Source organism: Ambystoma mexicanum, chromosome 9, assembly GCF_040938575.1.
Source record: "Ambystoma mexicanum isolate Mex_15411 chromosome 9, UKY_AmexF1_1, whole genome shotgun sequence".
Lineage (NCBI taxonomy): Eukaryota > Metazoa > Chordata > Amphibia > Caudata > Ambystomatidae > Ambystoma > Ambystoma mexicanum.
The window spans coordinates 842,072,103-842,091,131 of record NC_090931.1 but is presented as its reverse complement, the minus strand read 5'-3'; the positions used below and the strand labels follow the sequence as shown (position 1 = coordinate 842,091,131).

The window sequence follows — 19,029 nt, the reverse complement described above, 5'->3', positions numbered from 1 at the left end:
TGTGCAATTAGGATCATTCGGCACTGCTATCATTGCAGGTTGAGGAGAACCCTCTGAAGAGCAGGTATTGGCGGAAAGGTGTATGCCAATACCTCTGATAAGCAAATCAAGCATTTCCCTGAGACACCTGTCTGGTACAAACCTGCTTGCAAATGATACTTATTGCATACCTCTCCTAAGAGACCTCAACATCCACCTGGATGCTTCTAATCCCTCCTGGGGACTCATCCGCAACCACTGCAACACTCTTTGCATTCTACCCTCTCGTCAGTCACTCGCCGCTGGACACACCTTGGATGTTCTCATCTCCTCTGAAATCCCCCTCTCAAACCCTCTCACCACTCCTCTCGCTTGGACTGACCACGATTTTCTGCATTCCACTCGCCTGAAACTATGTCCCTCAGGCAAAGCCTGCACTGCCACCTACCTTCTGTGTCATTCGGCCCATGAAGCATGTGTCAGTGGATGCCTTTGCCTCTACTTCCTCTGCTCCTCCAACTCCTGCGGCTAACTCACCCCCTGACACAGCCCTCTCTAACCTACATCTTTCCATCTCCAACGCTCTGGACAGCCTTGCCCCTGTCATGAGAATCCATCTAAAGCCTACCTCCAAGTGCAACTCTTGGTATGACTCGGACCTCGCAGCCATGAAAGACAAGTGCAGGGTGGCTCAGAGGAAGTGGAGGGCTTCTGTAACGCTCACCTGGTTTCCGCCGAGGCGTTGGGGCACGGTTGGAGCCTTCCCTTGGTCTGGTTCCTCAGAACCACCTTCCCCCTCCGAGAGTGGTTGGACCTGCAGCTCAGGAGATGGCTGTTGCCCCTGTGTGAAGAGGAGAGGCAATGAGAACAGAGTGGGGACCCCGTGACTTCCCCCAGCCCTTTCGTGCCAGAATATGGTGGGCAAGCACTTTCCCATAGACGCTCACCTGTAGTTTTGTAATGTTGAGCTGTCCGTCCTGCCTTTCCTAGCAGGGGCGCATAGAATGGGGCGAGTTAACTTCACTGGCCCATGGAAGGTTGAACCAGACCGGCTGCGACCAATCCAAGTATGAGGTAAGTCTTTAGTATGAGTATAGTTCGGTCGGAATGACTGTATTCTGTCTAGCGGTAGTTCTTGCAATGTCTCATTTATAAATGCGGTCGTGTGAGCGCATATAAGTTCTAATCTGTTTGTTCTTTTCCCTCGTAGGTGCAGGCCGACGATGAAGAATGGTGTCCGGGCCTTTGATGAAGATTCGTGGTGGCAAGAGGGCGTCTACGGCTCCGGCCGTGGTGGAATGTTGGCTCAGAAGAAGGCTCGACTCAGGCCGTAATGAAATGGAGGTAAGAAGAAGAGTCCGGCACAGACCATAACGAGTTTCAGGTAAGAGGCGCATTCAGCGATGCAGCAGCTGGAGCGCTAGCGATGTGGTGGCTGGCAACAGGTAAGGTGCGTGCTCAGCGATGTGGCAGCTGACGACAGGTAAGATGCATGCTCAGCGATGTGGCGGCTGACGGCATGTAAGATGCGTGCTCAGCGATGTGGCGGCTGACGGCAGGTAAGATGCGTGCTCAGCGATGTGGCGGCTGACGGCAGGTAAGATGCGTGCTCAGCGATGTGGCGGCTGACAGCAAGTAAGATGCGTGCTCAGCGATGTAGTGGCTGGCGACAAGTAAGAGGCGCACTCAGCGATGACGGAGTAGCTGGGGAGAAGACGCTCGCGGAGAAGAGGCAAAAGACTGCTGGTAAGAAGCGTTCCCAGGAAATCTCGAAGATGAGGCTGTAATCAGCAAGGCACTGGTAGGTACAGCGGAGAGCGTTACGCTGCTTGGAAGCAGAATAACACGAAGCAAGGGTACGTGGATAAGCTGGCCTTATATAGGCTGGTTCAGGTTCCCATAGCTCTGCCTGCAAACTCCACCTTGTCCTTCTTTGGGCCTGTAGCATGTGCCTCCCAGTTCTCTTCCTTGGGCCACGCCCGGCCCAGTTGCACACGCCCTAGGCCTAGAGTCTACAGAGCACACCTTAACCTGAGCCTGGTGCCAGAGGCGCCAGGACTGGGTCCAATGGGACCCTGGAGATGAGGAAGGACTGGCCCCATGACCAGTGGCCCTGACAGCTTCAGGCTCATCCTCTGACAAACTGGCCTGCCGCCTGCTCCAAAAACAATGCAGACTCTGTCCTGTCCAAGAAGATAGTCCACATCCAAGCCTGCATCTCTGCTGCCTCTAACAACACGGCCAAACTCTTTAGAATCTCCAAGCAGCTGGCCAACCCTTCTGCAGTCTCTACCTTCCTCTTCCCTCCCAGACCCTCTGTACAGCTCCGGCTGCTCACGTCACCACTAAAACTCAGGACATACTGTCCTCGATCTCCTCTTCCTCTCCCTCTACCTCTTACTCTCCATCTCAGGCCCCCCACTCCTCTGGCCGTTTCTCCCTCTGCAACTTCTTTTTCCTCTTTCTCTCCTCCAACACCTGACAATGTTTCTAGAGACGGCAAATCTATGAAAGTGTCATCCAAGCAGGTGCTCCCCTGCTCCTCCAGAACCATCAAGGACCCCATTGATACTCTCGCTCCTGCCTTGGCCGATTTCTGCAATCACTTTTTTGCCACTGGTTCCCCCCCCCTCTCCTCAATCACTCCTTTGTGCACCCCCTCCTTAAAAAGCCTTCTGCCGACCGTACCTGTCCAGCAAACTATTGCACGATCTCCATTACTCCTTTCTTGGGCAAATTCCTGGAAAGGCCGGCCATCTCCCAGCTTTCTCTCCACACCGAAACGGTTGGTTGTCTCCATGGCCATCAGTCTGACTTCAGAGCAGCCCGAGGCAGAGAAACTGCTCTCCTGAACACCCGTGAAGATCTGCTCTCAAATCTTGATTCTAGCCTTCCCTCAGTCCTCATCCTCCTGTACCTTTTCTCTCTTTTTGACACGGTCAATCATGCAATCCTGATCAATCGACTCCAGGAGAACCTGGGCATTGCAGATCAGGCCCTGGAGTGGTTGACCTCCTTCTCCAGCATGGTGTCTGGCATGGATTTACATGCTCATGAATATCCCCAGTCGTCAGGCTGGGAATCCTCGGTAAAAGAAACAGTTTCACTTTCACTTACAAACTTTTTCTCCTCTAAACCAATCACTGAACTCTGGGTCATACTGCCGCAGCCAATGACTACCCTCTCCCTAAGCCCCTCCTCTGGCAGCCATCTTCAGATTTTCAGATCTTCAGATTTTCACCACACGTTCAAGTGTTGGTAGTCCTCGAGTTTTGCTCCGTCCTATTTTTGTCAAACGGAGCCCATGTGCTCTTCCTGTACATCGACTGACAAGCGGGGATCCGTTTGTCGGTGAATTTCGGCACCCCTCAAGTGCCAGGATCGTCGAGTGTTCATAGAAAGTTCCAGAAGGCCATTGCGCCTACTACGCACTACAGACCATCTCGGAAGAGAAGAAAGAGGGAAGCTCCCTTTTCAAGCTCTGTTCCAGCTGTGGACTGCAGAATGTGTTTGTAGAGGACAGACACCTTTAGTGCCTCTACTATCTCCACCCGGACCACCAAGAAGGAGATTGCGAGATCTGCCTTGGGTTCAGCAAGAGAACTATGAAAGATCGTCACCTAGACTGGCGTAGTGGCTCAGCGCCAATGCCTCTGCCCCGTGCCCCAAGCAGGGGCATGACTCACCCAGGACCAGCCGGCCCAAGGAGCCGGCTTCTAAGGCCCTTGAGGGTGCTCCATCCGTGGGGGCCCAAGAAAAGGCCAAGCACAGTGAGTCTGTCTCTGTTGGGGTCCCTGCGCAAGCGGGTCCCGTAATGGGCAGGATGTGCGTTCAACCTCACCATCTGCCTCCATCTCCAGCCATCAATCCAGCTCCTCCTCAAAGACGAATTCGGCCAAAGCTGCGGGAGAAGCCTGAGAAGCCTAAGATGCAAGAATAGGCGACCGACCTGCCTGAAAAAACCCAGGCGGCGCAGGTGAAATCATTGTCGGCGATCAAGTTGGTAGCAGTCCCTCTCTCGAAGGCCAAAGAGGCTGACCCGGTCGAGGTAGCCCTGGCTGCACCCAGAGTGTCCCTGCCCCCAAGATGGGTGGCCTCCACCGGGACACCAGAAAAGAGGATGCTGGAGTTGAGCTCAAATTCGACCCTTCAGGATGCAAAAAAGGGGTGGTGAGGAGTCCTCAGGTCGAGTCGTACTCCAAGGAACTGATGTTTCATCATCGGGCGAGGAAGACCAGGAGTCCATATACACATGAGGGTGTGGGGGACGTTGATGACGGAAACTACGGTGGAAACTGGGACGACGATGGAAATGCCGACCCAGCTCCAAGAGATGTATACTCTCAGCCTGCACACGTTGGTGTCGGAAATTCAGAGGAGGATGCCCCCGACTCAGGTGGCCCCGGCAACCCCGTTGGCCTTGGCTCAACCTCTGGCGAAAAAGCGCATGCGCCACCCAGCACCTCGTCATCAACCTCCACACTCCGCTCCTCACTGTTACGCTCACCTGGACGCCACCCAGCCCTTGTTGGATGATTTGCACTCTCGAACCCTCTCCCGGTCCTTTGGTAATGCCTCTGGTTAAAGATTGGTCTGCAATATAGGAGAGCTGGATTCAATACCAGATTGTCTTTATGTTTTCCCACCTCCCTTGGCCTCAACTCCTTCCTCCCCCTTGGGCCTTCTCTTCACCTTAATATTGTAAAAGGTGGATTCTCCGTCCTGCTCCTCGTGGCAGGGGCGCGTAGATGTGGGGGCGAGCAGCGACCATGTTCCTTCACTGGTGCAAGCCCCCCCTGTGGGAATCCAGGCCTGCTGCTGCTCCGTAGGTTTGCTGCTTTACAGTCTTTATATGCAGTTCTTATGTTACCTCTTAGTTAGAATAATGTCTTGCTTCTTTCCTTTTAGGTATGGAAAGGTATTTTGGTGTTGTCATGCAGTTTGAAGATGAGCATGGGCCGGTAGGCGAAAGCGTAGTGTGCGCAATTCTGTCCGGTGAGTAATGCGCGATGCACGGCGCTGTTTCGCCCTTTTATATTGCTAACCTGTGGCTTTTCTCTCCTTGCAGGTTGCGATGTTCCTCGCCGAGCGCCGTAATGTTCCAGCAATGATACTGACCAGGAGATGACTACCCAGGTAAGAATTGTGTGGCTTTCTTCATTTCGGGAGGAAACCTGAGTACACGCTTGCTAATGCTGTCTTAATTTCTCCTCTTTCCAGGTTATGGTATTCCAGGATGCGTGCGGTGCCGGATGATGGAGTTCGTACCTTCAGTTGAGTGGAACTGAAGTCAGCGATGGATTTAAGACCGGATACTGTTCCAGGTAAGTTTTCGTAGTGTTCTTTCTCTCTCTGCAGGTCCTTGGTTTCAGGTATGTTGTCATCAAAGAACTGGACAAGGTTAGTGTTACGCTGCCCACAGCAGAATAACACAAAGCATGTTCTGCTGTTTGGGTGCGGTTTAAATAGTCTTAGGTAAAGTAGTCCAGGTAAAATAGTCCCAGGCCTGCCACACCCAAAGTAGTCCAGGTAAAGTAGTCCCAGGCCTGCCACACCCAAAAGACTAGACCGTATAGCTCAGTTCCTTGTAACTTAGCTATGTGTGTGCCTCCATGTTGGATGAACCCCCCGCCCCCCAATAGTCCCAAGTAAATAGTCCCATTCTAATGTTGGTCTTCATGATGGTTATGAGCCTGGCGCCAAAAGCTGAGATCCTTCTCATTGGGACCCCTGCTCCCGCTTTCCCTCTCTATGGCTGCCCTCCTTGGGCCCTCTTCCTTCACCTTCCTGTGAGGCAAAAAAACATTGGTGGTATCTTCAATTACACTCTCTCCTTCTCTCCTCACATCACCGACCTTGCCAAGAAGGCCCACCACCAGCTGCACCTCCTCAGAGGCATTCTTCCTTTTTTTACTTTTCCCCCAGAAGCTCACTGTCTCCAGAGCCATGGTTCTCTCTAGGCTGGACTACTGCAACCAAAGACTTATCCTTGGCCTCAAGCCCAGGGACCATATCTCTCCAGCCTTGAAATCTCTCCACTGGCTCTCAGTGGCTACGTGGATAAAGTTCAAGACCCTCTGTATCGTCCAGAAAGCTTTCTGGTGTTGTGGCCCACACTACACCCAACTCGCTCTTCCAAAATACCTTCCTTCTCCAGTACTTTGCTCATCTTCTGCCAACTCACTGAGGGTCAGACACTTCTCCAGGCTGAGAGTGGGGGGTGGGGGGGTAGATCTCTCTCCTCTGCAGGTGCCTCCCTCTGGAATGATCTCCATGCCCCTCTTCAATCTTAAGCCAGACCACCTTAAGTTCCAGAAGATTATTAAGACCTTCCTTTTCCACCCAGCTTTCTCTCCCCTGCTAACCTACCTGTCTGCTGCGCCGACTGAATGCTAGGCTACCCCCAGAGTCTCACTGGGTACCAGGCTCTTCCTTGAACAGTCTCTCCTGCACTACTCTGGGCCTAGAGCGTACTTAGGGGCTGTAACTGTAACCTCTACAGCCCCCTGCCTCCTTAAACTTAACCCAGAGCCATGCTGCTGGCTGCACTCACACAGGGCAGTGCTTCCCTGATTGCACTGCCCCTTTCCCACTCCCTCGCACTTCCCCCTCTCCCTTCCCCTAGCACTTTTTTTGCGGTGTCGCACTCGCACGATCTGAATGACACAAGGCTTAGTAAGATTGTATTTTTTATTTTTATTTTTTTTATGGACATTTTATTACTCCCATCATTTTCCACACTCGTGGCTTTTAACCACGCTGCAAAGATGAGCATTGTGTGCGTGTAATCCACAAAGAAAAGAAGAGCTGCAAGTCATGGGAGTATAGAGAACTCATCAGGAAACATAAGAAACCATTCAACGGAATTAGTAAGATTGTTTGTCTTGTCCTCCCACTGTTTTCCCCGCCTTGTCTTGTTATTTATAACTCGCTTAATGCCGAGAGGTTTCTAAGCGCGGACCCAGGGATCAAACCCATGTTGCACTGCGTCTTGCTTCCAAGGATAGCATGTTGCACCTAAGCTATTCTCCGGAGACATCCTCCTCTTGTCGCGCCTAGAAACACTTGTGTACAGGCATATTATAAATTACTTATCATATAATTTGTGGTTGTGTGTGACTGCAAAGAGATCCATGTGGAATACCAAGTCCAGTTGGTGACAAATCGGTTCCCATTTGGGAAAGGCAGATGATGTTCTGCTTACAGAATCCGTTGTCCTCTTCTGGACGGGCACGTGGAGTGGTAGCAGAAAAATATTCTGAGAATCTCGCCTTTTCAGCTTCCACTGCTCTGGATGAGTAAAACATTGTGGTTGTGTTGTCCATCAACCACAATGATGGACAACATCTGCTCCATGAGCGGATCATATTCAAAACGCTTGCCATCACCCACAAATGTGTATCGAACACAGCGCCTAAATACATTGTAAAAAAGTACCAAAGTGCAATCAACAAGGCCTACTCGTACCCCCTAGACCCACCACCTGACTGTTCCGTGATTAAGGCCTTTAAGGGGTCTGAGCTTCCTGGTCATTGCTGCCAAGAATTGGAACTCCCTACCTCAAGATCTAAGAGCAGAGCAATCTTACGGGGCCTTCTGCAGACAGCTTCAGACACTTATTCACCCAGGATGCAACTAAAGCCAATCTCGGAACTAATAATGTCTCCATCTGTGCCTGAACGGTTTTGCTTAATCTATCGTTACCTGTTATTTTAACTGTTTAATCTGTGGCCAGCGCTTTGATGACCCTGGGCTTAGTGCGCGTTATAAATGAATAAATAAATAAATCTCAACAAGTACCTCTTTCCCCTTGAGCAACAGAATGAAGTATCGCAGAGCCCACCTTGTAACTCTAGGATGTTAATATAGAGCAAACATTCAGAAAGCATTCAATGTCCTTGCACATAGGGGGAGGGGGAACATAAATCGCCCACATAGTGCCCATGCAGTTCAGTTGAGTTATCTGTCTCAAATTAGGGCTTTTGGGGTTGTATCCCTGCAAGGGAAGTTAAGGCTGAAAGACTTGACATTAACTTTGTCCCCCTCACGCATTGCACTTGTATAATATGAAGCCTGTAAATTGGAACAACAAAGTGCCTACGAGGTCCGTGTATTCCCTCACTGTCAATGTTTCTGGAATAGAAATGAGAAATTACAGATCAAATGCAAAGCCTCTGGGTCAGCCTGACCAGATTCTCTATAGTAGTGCAATGTGCCCCCAAAACACTAGGCCATGCAAGGCAGACACCTTTAAGGACACAAATATGTGATAATCCCAAAGAGATCTGGGGAATCCATCACTTTATGCAAAGTCTTGTGTCCTGTTTTGTGGCATTGCTAATCAGTCCGTCTTTGAGGTAGGAGTCGACATGGTGACTTAAAAAAGATTTTCTTTTTGCTGCTTTCCTCTCATAGACCTCTATGGGTAACCCAATATTTATATAATTGCTTCCTGGCCTGACTTTTTGATGGTAAGTACATTTTATGGGGAAACTGATCAGTTCCTAAGATTATTAGCACTGGGACATCCTTACTCTCTTAGGGGAATTCTTGTTGTTTTTAAACTGCACACATCGCCTTAACGTGAAGCGTGGCTTGGATCATTTGTACACTTTTATATTTTTTTAATTTGTAACTTTGTTGTTGCAATTACAAGGTGTCCAGGATGGGCTTGTGGCAGCGCATGTTTTTCTACTTTGTTTTTTTACTTTTTATTTGTGCACTTTAGCATTTTACAAAAGAATGCAGAATACCATATAGAGTGCCACAAACTCTAAAATGACCCTGCCATGAGATTTTCACTTGTCCTTTAGACTTTTTGTGCATTGGCCTTCTTCTTGCCCTCTCTGGTCTAGAATTGCCATATTTCGCCTTCGCCTTTCGCCTTTGATAACATCAACCGAGCTACAATGTGGAAGAAACTGAAGGCTTGGAAGTGTCCACTGGACTTATTACGAGCCATAATAGCGCTTCATACCGAAACCTCCATTCATGTCAGATTCAATGCAGAAGGAGACCTCACCAAAAAAATGACGAAAAGGGTGTCAAGCAAGGCTGCCCATTAGCTGCACTCATTTTTAAGTTCTATCTGTCAGATGTACCAGCAGCATTAACTAATAACGACTCCTTTTCCCACACGTCTAAATGGGGATCAGATAGCGTGGGCAATATATTCCGACGACTTGGTTCTTTTGGATACCACACAGATCGGCCTATAGTGACAGATCTGTAACTTGGAAAAGTATTTACATAAAAATGACCTGTGGATAAATTATGCAATTTGGTCTAAGTCTCAAAAGGAGATGCAAGCACTTTAGATGGTATGCAGCTGGCAAACAATTTGAGAGTACTGACTCGATATCTGAGCATCCTTTTCAATAAATCCATCAGAGAATGGCAGTGGACCCAAGATCTAAAAGTGAGAATGAAACCCTTGGCCTTGCAAGGAGCGAAATGACATGCCGACTACAGTAAATTTACCTTAAAGCCAGTTATTCTGTTCGATCAGCAGAAAGTGATAGCCACTATAACATTTGTAAGCAAGGCTGGCTTGAATATAAGCCGGTCAATATGGGAAGTGTTAGAAGGCCACTTCTGGCGCAAAGGTCCTCCACTTGCCAAGAAACATCTCAATCATCGCAATTTGCTATGAACTTGGGCTGCAGTCACTTTATGCAATGGTCCTCTGCAAATCGGCGGCCCTGATGAGGAAAATGTCATGGCCTTTTCAACCAAGCCTTGCCATATATTCAATCCAATTGTGGATAAGAAATACACTGGTATGCTGACAGAATGGTTCAGAAAGCTTTGCGATCAACTTGCTCATGCAGTCATTGCACAAGACGCACTCGAACAAAACCCATGTGCTGCAAAAAAGGAAGTTGTTTCACTGCGACTGGATAGAAACAATCCAGAAAAGACCTAAACTCGAAATGTCATTAGATCTGAGCCATAAAGCGAGGGCGCTCAAAATAATTCCAAAGTACTTAGAAAGTTTTCCCAGCTGTCATCATAGAGATCAATTTTTGCAGCTATGCTTAAACCTGTATCCAAGCAAGGAATTGTTGTATATGAGACACCAACAAAACATCACGGATAATCGTTGCTGCTTCTGTAATAATGTGGTAGAGTCCTTGAAACATTTTATAGCTGGATGCACAACGTTAAACTCGCAAAGAAATCTATTCTTGGGACTATACGCACCAAAAATGAGGATATGGAAGAGTGGTGGCAGTCTATACTAACTGGTCAGAACTATAAGAATACTTGTGCCACAATTGACTATTTTGATAATATTTTGATGAATTCTATGCAATAAGTCACGAAGGAGATAGACAATAGTAGTGATGGTGGGGTATTTAAGTAAATCTGTGGAAAATGTTATATTGGAAAGGAATGATATTGTATGGAATTGAACAAAAAAAACTGTAATAAAGTTTGTAATAAACTTAAAAAAAAAAAAAAAAGAATTGCTATATATGTAAAGCACTTTCCCGGGCAAGGCCTCAGCTTTCCCGGCAAAGTGGCAAACTGTGTGTGTGGACTAGGACTGTCTGAAATGAGTTCACATCCAAACCACAGTGTGTAGATTGCTGGGAAGATGTGTTGGCCAGAAGCTGTCAGTGATTGGACATCCCCTCCATGTTTGAATGGTGCAGATGCTTACCATTGATGGACTTGAGGGCAACTCCACTCAAAATACTGGAAAAAAAGACTCCTGCAGCCATTCAACAATTCATTGCTGGAGCCAAGACGCCTACGAAGAAGTGCAGCCTGCTGATGACCAGAAGACGACTGTTGCAGCTGACCAGAGGTGCCTCAAGCCAAGTCCCGGTGAAGCGCTAATGAGATAGAAGAACAATTCTGCAGTACAATCGGAAGATTACCTTGGGCAGGTCAGGGTAGAGCCTTGGGCATCTCCACCTCATTTTGCAAGCGGCAGTCATTGGGCTTTGCCCAGGCATTCCTTACAAGTTAGATCAGCCTTTCCTCCAAACTAGTGCCTGGTGAATGACATATAAATCCCTGAAAGGAGTGGTGGACTTGCAGGGTGCTATGTGGTCTGCTGAATTGTCTGTCACAAAGTAATAAAGACCTTGAATTCACACCAGGCATCATTTTCTAGCAAAGTATTGCATGCATGGTTTTAATTCCCTGCCCCAAATGTAAGAAACATGCTGAAATACTTTATACTTGTGCTCCTGGGCTTATTGGCCTGGATGAAGTTACAGGGTAAGTGGATGGTGCACAGGTGGTGTTTTATGCACCTTTGCACAGAATCTGAACAAAATGTATGAGGGAGTGTTAATATGTGTGTTACGGGAGAAAGGGCGAAGGAGAAGCTGGTTGATGAAGTAATGTTGCAGTAAGAGTTGCAGTTTTACTTTTGTTATCCAATACATTTTTTTTTTTTTTTTAGCGACTTGCAGGGTGTTCGGACAAATGCAAAAAAAGATGGAAATGACTGGATTCTGAATGGCAGTAAGGTAGGTCTGAGGATGCCTTTCCTTACAGTTCTTTGTGCTTTTTGTGGTAGCTCAATTAGGGCAGAGAAACGCCAATCCATCAGGGTTTAGGTTGTTGTAAGGGATCAAGAGCAAGACTCAGACACACTAGCATGTTAAGTGTTGATTATAAACTTTTATCACAAAATAAGGGGTTTGGGGTTGAAATCCTATCTAAAGGGGGTGTGGTAAGGCAGCAAATAAGATGGCCGCATAGGTGAGGAGCTCCCATGACGGAGATATCTTCATTATTATGGACATTCTTCAAGGGTCCTTTTCAGACAGAAATCATTGTGGAATATTAGAAAAGCAATGATATTTCATTTGAAGGCATTTCTTCGCTGAAACATTAAAGAATTCTCCAACCGCACAGCTGAAACTCTAACCGAGCGTCTGGTGCCCGCCAACCGCGGAACCCGGCCACAACAACTCTTCATACAGACCCGGCAGTTGGTTCTGTTAGGGAGAATTCTCAGAAGTGTGCTAATTCTTCTCTACATTAGAGACCCCGAGCACTTTTGCTGGACTGTAGGACCTTTTAATTTTGAACCTGGAGAGAGCGAGACCTTTTTCCCACTCTCTCATGTATTTGTTTCTGTGATTTGAACTCTGTGTTTTTGGAGTCTGACAAACTCCATAGGCATCTTTTTTGCATTGTGTCCCACAGCACCTTCAGTGCAGGGACACAGGGAAGTCTTTTAGATTTCCCAAGGTTTAAATACCTTACTCTTGGATTAACTACTTTTTCCAAGAGCAGTAATGTGAAATTGACTTTACTTTACATTGTAACTTTCTAGACCCAGCACACACTATCTTACACTAGGGTGCTGGAAGGGTTACTTAGTAGCCCCTTTGTCTAGTTTCTCATGTAACATTTTTGTTACCCTTTACACAATTAATGGCTGGTGGCAGTGGTTACTTTTTACTACTGTGTTGTGTTTTTACCGTGGGCTGCGTTCCCAGCCACAGTGAAGCACCCATGGATGCCATTTTTTATCAAAATGGCCCTGGTCTTCTTTTTTCGCCATTTCTTGTTGTTTTGGTCCTTCTTGAGATTTACTCTGCGCGCCAAACCAGATTTGGTCCCTTTGTTTGGTTTGTCTTTGGCGGGCTTCACAAGTGAAATCCCCCTCTGGCTCGAGAGTTTCTGGTGGGGGAAGGAAGTGAGGGAGGTGCCGAAACTCCTTGTGCTTAATCTCCTAGGAGACAGGAATGCACTCCTGGGTGATTGGCCGGCTGGATGTTCGGCAAGGACAGCCACCCTGCTCGGTGACTGACAGCTACGCTGGAATTAATGGGAGCAAGCTGCATAAAAGGCAAGGCTTTTGGCTTGGAAGGCCGAGGCAACCACTGGATGAAGGAATCCGAAGAAGAACTTGAAGAGGACCCCTGCTGCAACTCCTGGACGTTGGTTTGCCCGGTGAAGCCCTGCTGCTGTGCTCCACCTCCAAATTTGTATCGACCGAGAAACCTTGCAAAGACGACGTCTCCACTTGACTTTGTGGGACCAATCAACTCCAAAGTAAGCCACCTGGACATCCCTCTCGGAGCTGGTTGAATTTCCATTGCAGTCGCTGCTGGAACCGAATAACCAGGGAGAGGAACACCAGTTTGTGTGCATTGCTTTTAAGTTGGCCAAGAGCTACAGGAAGATCCTGCAGGCTCCCAGGAAGCAGGACTGACCGAGTCTGGGCCCCCTCAACAGAGTGCGGGACCCCAGAAGCAAGGAAAGCCCATCTCGACAGCCAGGAACAGTGGTGGTGCTGTTTGCGGTAGTCGCGAGAAGCTGAAACACAGAAGTGCCACTTGTTTGAAAGTTTGCCGGTTGCGGTCTGTGACCGTCCCATTGTGGTGCAGAAGTTCCAAAAGTCCTCCCTCTTGTCCCCATGACTGAGGCCCAGGAAAAACAGGATCTGCAGAGCTGCACAGGAACTGAGATCATCAGCTCATCTTTTCTTCAAACCTAAAGGTACTGTAAAGTCTGAGCGAACTTACCTCTAACTGTAGATTTGCTTGCTTTTCTATTTTACAAGTCTCCCGCCTTGTGGGCTTACATTTGATTCTTCTTTTTCACCAAAGACTTCTAGAATGTTTGTGCAAAGACATTTACTCACCTTCAACAAAAAGTTCTACAGCGCACATAGACTTTTGCCCATTGACATTGGCTCAGTCTGGGTGCCTGAATGACTTGTCTCCTCTGCTCCTCTGTTATTTTGTTGCACCTATCCTTCCAGGAAGGGGTTAAATTACTCTGCATTGGGGGATCCAAACGTATTTGCCTGCTTAAAGAATATTTGGGATCTCTTGTTTGTTCTAATAACCCTTTTCTTTGACACTCTCAAAGACTACTCTGAATGTACAATTATATATATATTAATGTCCACAGTGTCCTAGCTACTTAAGTCACCTGAGGGTGTAGGAATTGTCTGTGTGCCATCCCCAATGGGTCTTTACTGATTCTGAGAAATTTAAGAGTGTGTATTTCTGAAGTGTATTTGCTTTTATATTACTCCTTTTGGAGAAGGCTTGTTTAAATGACTGGTCAATAAATTAATAATTGTTTTATCAAGAAACCTTGAGTATGTGTTTATTTGAATACTTGTCATTGTGAATCTCTGTGTAACTCCACTACTGCTCACATTGACCTCTCTTGAGATAGGCCTGGCTGCTAGGCCACACTACCAACCTGTGTAGTTCAGACTTGTACCAAAGGTTGGGTGCTTATTGCCAGGAGACTGAGAGACTGAGGTTGTTGTAGTGCACCCAAAGGGAACTACCCCAAATCTTTACCTAACAGTATCTATTTACATACATAAGGAAAGGATTTCTTCATTAATTCACCAATGCTGGTACGAATTTCTGCCTGACGCTGTATTCTTTTCTGTCTGCCGCAATATTCTTCTCTGAGGTCATTTTCCCAGGATGCTATCAAGCTCATGCCTGAAAAACGTTTCACTCTCTTAACCCCTAACTTGATAATAAGGAAGGTCTGCTTGCCACCCTGTAACCCACTTTTACCTTAAAGTACTACTTTAAACCCGTCGTTGCACCCTCCTTTCTCCTCACATTGCTGCCACATACCCAGTTTGCCGGCGTGACTGATTATGTTACACCACGGCTTCATGATTCTGCCTGGCGGCCTACTCAGTGCTGACACCCGGTGTCCTAAAATCTTATTGCAGGCCTTCGTTTATCACTTTTCACTCACTGTTCTCATACCTCAGAGGATTATGGCTAATAATACTAAAGCTTCGTCAGACAATTCTACATTTAACACTTGTATAGAAAAAATAGTTGAAGATTTGAGCAGTATTCGCTCCTCGATCACAACACTTGACTCACAAACCTTCAAGAAGAAATTTAAGGTTTCAAATATGAAATAAGTGTTTACTGGCAGATTGGAAGACGCTGAAGAAAGAATCTTTTGTGGAGGACAGGATGGAAGGTCTAGAAAACAGTTGGAGCTCGATGTTACCGAATTGGAGGACAGAAATCGAAGAGAAAATCTGCGCTTCTATGGAATACCTGAAAAATTAGAACTGGATGACACCATCAACTTTCTTATCAAATGGATTCCATCTACTCTTGGCATCACTTTCACACCACCATTGGAACTACCACGTGCTCATAGAATCAGGCCTCGGCACGCCTCCAAAAACTCTACGCCAAGACTGTTTATTGCTTGTTTCCTCAGGCTTCAACAAGCACGGCAAACTTTACTGGCAGCCAAGAAAAACTCTCCTATAATATTTCAGGATCAGAAAATCTTTATTTCTCCTGATTTCTCCCAAGACCACACAATCCAAAAGGAAAGGATTTCTAGACATGAGACTGCTCATGAAGATTTTGGCATCACATATGGTTGTCTTGAACCAGCTAAAATGATTATTACAATTCCAGATGGCCCCACCAAAGAATTCACAGATCCCAGTGATCTTTTCAACCTACTTCAATCACTCCAATCGACTTGGATGGAAACCTCAACCCACCCTGCTAATCCTGACCATCATTCACAACATTCTCAACATCCCATCAATAAGGGAGTAAAGAACAAACAAAAACTTCAGTTCAACACGAAACAGATCCAAATCGGCACGCCTAGATCCTCTGCTCAGTCCAAATTGTTCCGAAGACAAATCCAGATCGCCTAACAAAACTGGAGAATCTTCTCTAGTTGCCCTACAAACCTAAAATCTTAACTCTCCGTTGCTATATTCCACTTTGATGATTTAACATTAACATCCTAATCATGCACACACCTTCATTTTAATATGCTAATGTTTTTATATTACTTGTTACCAATTCTCATCATTGTCCTCTCTCTCTCTCTCTCTCTCTTTCTCTCTCTCTCACATTATTGATATTGTTAACTATCTCCAGTGGACCAGCTCATATCTCTTGTGCGATAACCATCTTTTTGCTCTTGCAACTCCCATGATTCTACCCGGTATCCTTACCTTCCTCATATTTATGTATTTCTTCATCTCCACATTAATCCTCCGACAATTATTGCCCTTTCATGTCATTTCCTTTCCATGTGTCTTTGTTCCCATCCTCGTATATTATCCCTTATGTTCCAACATAATCGTGTTGCATGGTTATTACTTATCTACCACATACAACCGTAAATAATTGAATATTTATTATCACTCTACATACTTATTTCTTCTATGCTGTACACTGGATGGTAAACCTCCGTTTATATAACTGCGAATGACTTGTCACTTGGAATGTCAAAGGATTAAACCATCCTATTAAGCGTCGCAAAGTAGTTTCTCAACTTAATAAATTAAAAGTAGACATTACATGCCTTCAAAAGACACATTTGAACTCTGACTGTGAAAAGAATAAGATGAAAGCATCCTGGACTTCCCATACCTTCTCGAATGCTCTAGAAAAAAAGGAGGTGTCTCAATTTTGATTAATAAGCGTTTGACCTTCTCCTTAGTTAACAAAGAAAATGATTCTGAAGGTTGTTGGATTATTGTTGATACAATCATTAACAATACACCAGTAACTGTGGTTAATGTCTATGGCCCTACTGCACCTGGCCCCATTTTCTGGTCTGGCCCCATTTTCTGGTCTAATTTTAAATTCAAACTTGCACAGGAAAATGTTGATCGACTCATTGCATCTGGTGACTTCAATCAAATCATTGACTTCACTCTAGATCGAAAATCAACATCCAACTTTGTCTTTTCCAAGTCCTGTAAAAAACTTCTCAATATGTTAGATCTTAATTTGGTCGACCTTTGGCACTTTTGTCACCCTGCTATTTTTCTTTTGTTTTGTTGCTTGTTTTTTTCTTTCTTAGTTGCATATTTATAACACGCTTAAACACCCAGAGGTTCTAAGCGCGGACCCAAGGATCAAACCTGTGTTGCTTGGTGTTGCCTTGCTTCCAAGGTGCACACGTTGCCACTGAGCTATCCTCTCGGGACAATATATTTACTAACCTCACCCCTAATTAATTCTGAAATTGGCTCTATAACGATCTCAGACCACGCTCCTTGGTACCAAAATTCTCCCCAAGCTGGAAATTCAATTATTTTCTTTTAAAGGATAGCTCCTTCATTGAGAAAATAAACTCCTTCATTGAATAGTTTTTCCTCCATAACCGTCCAGAACGTACCTCTGACCATAACTGGGATGCTCTCAAAGCCACTCTTCGTGGGTTTATTATTTAATTCTCTGCATCACAAAATGGTAATCTGAATCCATACATAATGAATTGTTAGCATCCATCGGCGATCTAGAAAAATCGCATTATAGAAACTCAGACCCTCCTATAACTAAAACTGTCATGAGCAAACGCATTAAATTCAACCAACTATGCACTGATAAAGCGGCTAACTCTATACTCTGTTCCAAATCTAAATTTTATAGTGGCTTTAATAAAGCATGGGAAATTCTAGCCTCCTACCTTAAAAACAAAAAAGAGAAATCTCTCATTACATCAATATCCTCTCCTGATGGCACAAGATTAACGAACCAAATAATATTAATAAGGCCTTTCTAGATTTCTATTCAAATCTATATTCACATGATCCCACCATCAAAATGCCGAAATCCAATCCTTCTTTACCCAAAATAAGAAAAACTCTATAAACATTGTCAATTTATCTTCCCTTGGTACGCCTATTTTATTATCAGAAATCAAATAAGCTATATTAGAACTTAAACCTGAAAAAGCCCTCAGCCCCGATGGATTCTCCATCGATGTAAAACATTTTTTTATTCCAATTCTCCCAAACTACTAGAATTATATACACACTTTGCAGAAATAGTCCGCAGTAATGGCTCCTTCAGAGAAGCACTTCTCATATTATTTCCCAAACCCTATAAAGACCACTCGCTTGTCAAAAAACTATAGACCTATTTCCCTAATCAACTCGGACTCCAAAATCTTCGATAAAACCGGATTGATAAAAATGTGTGAGTTTAGAAAGAAAAGCTTCTAAACGATTAGCCAAGATTTTGGCAAAGATCGATATGTTCTTCAAACACTATACTACTTTTAAATGTCCTGTCCCACTCTCAAAAATCCAATGGCTCCCTAGCCCTTCTTGCACTAGATGCAGAAAACGGCTTTGATCGTGTTTCATGGAGCTTTATGCTACAATCCTTTAATTGGCATGGTTTCTCTCCCTTTTTCATTAACCTTATCCAAATATTATACTCTACTCTTTCCACATGAATCCTCATTAATAACTTGTTCTGCTTCTTTCCAAATAAAGAGGAACTAGCCAAGGCTGTCCGCTTTCACCATTGTTATTCAATCTAGCCCTGTAATCCCTCTTACAGAGTATAAGAACTAATATTAATATCAAAGGCTTTCTCGGTAAAAATATAGAAATTAATACCTCTGTGTATGCAGATGATATTTTGCTTTACTTATCCGACCATGCCTCTTACATTCCACACCTAATCTCCACCATAAATGACTTTTCGTGGGTTTCTGGATACAAACTTAACTTTGATGAATCCGAAATTATGCCTCTCACCAACGCTAGCAGGTTGCCCAACACTTTTCCTATCATGGTGTGGACAGCTTGACTCCATAAAAATGATGATTAGCCCAACTATATTTTATTTTTTGACAATGATAAACATAACTATCCCTTCTAATCTCTTCCAAAAACTTGATTCCCTACTTATTAAATTTCTATGGAAACAAAACCAAAAAACACCCAGAATTGCCATCAATAAATTGAGACTTCATAAACACGCAGGAGGAGTAAAATTCCCCTTTTTGTTTTTAATTATTTCATAAAACCTTTATACTAGAGCAAATGGAAATATTTAACTGTTGGGAAAATCACCTTGAAGGCCCCCCCCCCCCCACTTGGATCAAGCTTGAGGCCAATATTATTGTTCCTCTTTCCCTTTCTCATTTCCTAACGGCACCCTCGTGGCCTAACATTACTTCAAACCCGTCCTTACTCTTCTTTAAATCTATATGGGGTAGACTTCCTGCAAACTTTTTTTCCTCACTGAGTTGGGCAATATATTCTTTTGGTTCAACAGGCACTTCCTTAATAAAAAT

At 45.3% G+C, this 19,029-nt stretch overlaps 1 protein-coding gene across 1 annotated transcript in view; it reads left to right on the top strand.

The window, feature by feature from the left end:
* Positions 1–19,029, top strand: part of ACADL (acyl-CoA dehydrogenase long chain) — an 888,967-nt gene that overhangs the window by 387,477 nt on the left and 482,461 nt on the right. Inside the window, exon 5 of the mRNA XM_069615906.1 lies at positions 11,399–11,465. Coding sequence (XP_069472007.1) covers positions 11,399–11,465 — 67 coding nt within the window. The remainder of the gene's footprint in view (positions 1–11,398; positions 11,466–19,029) is intronic.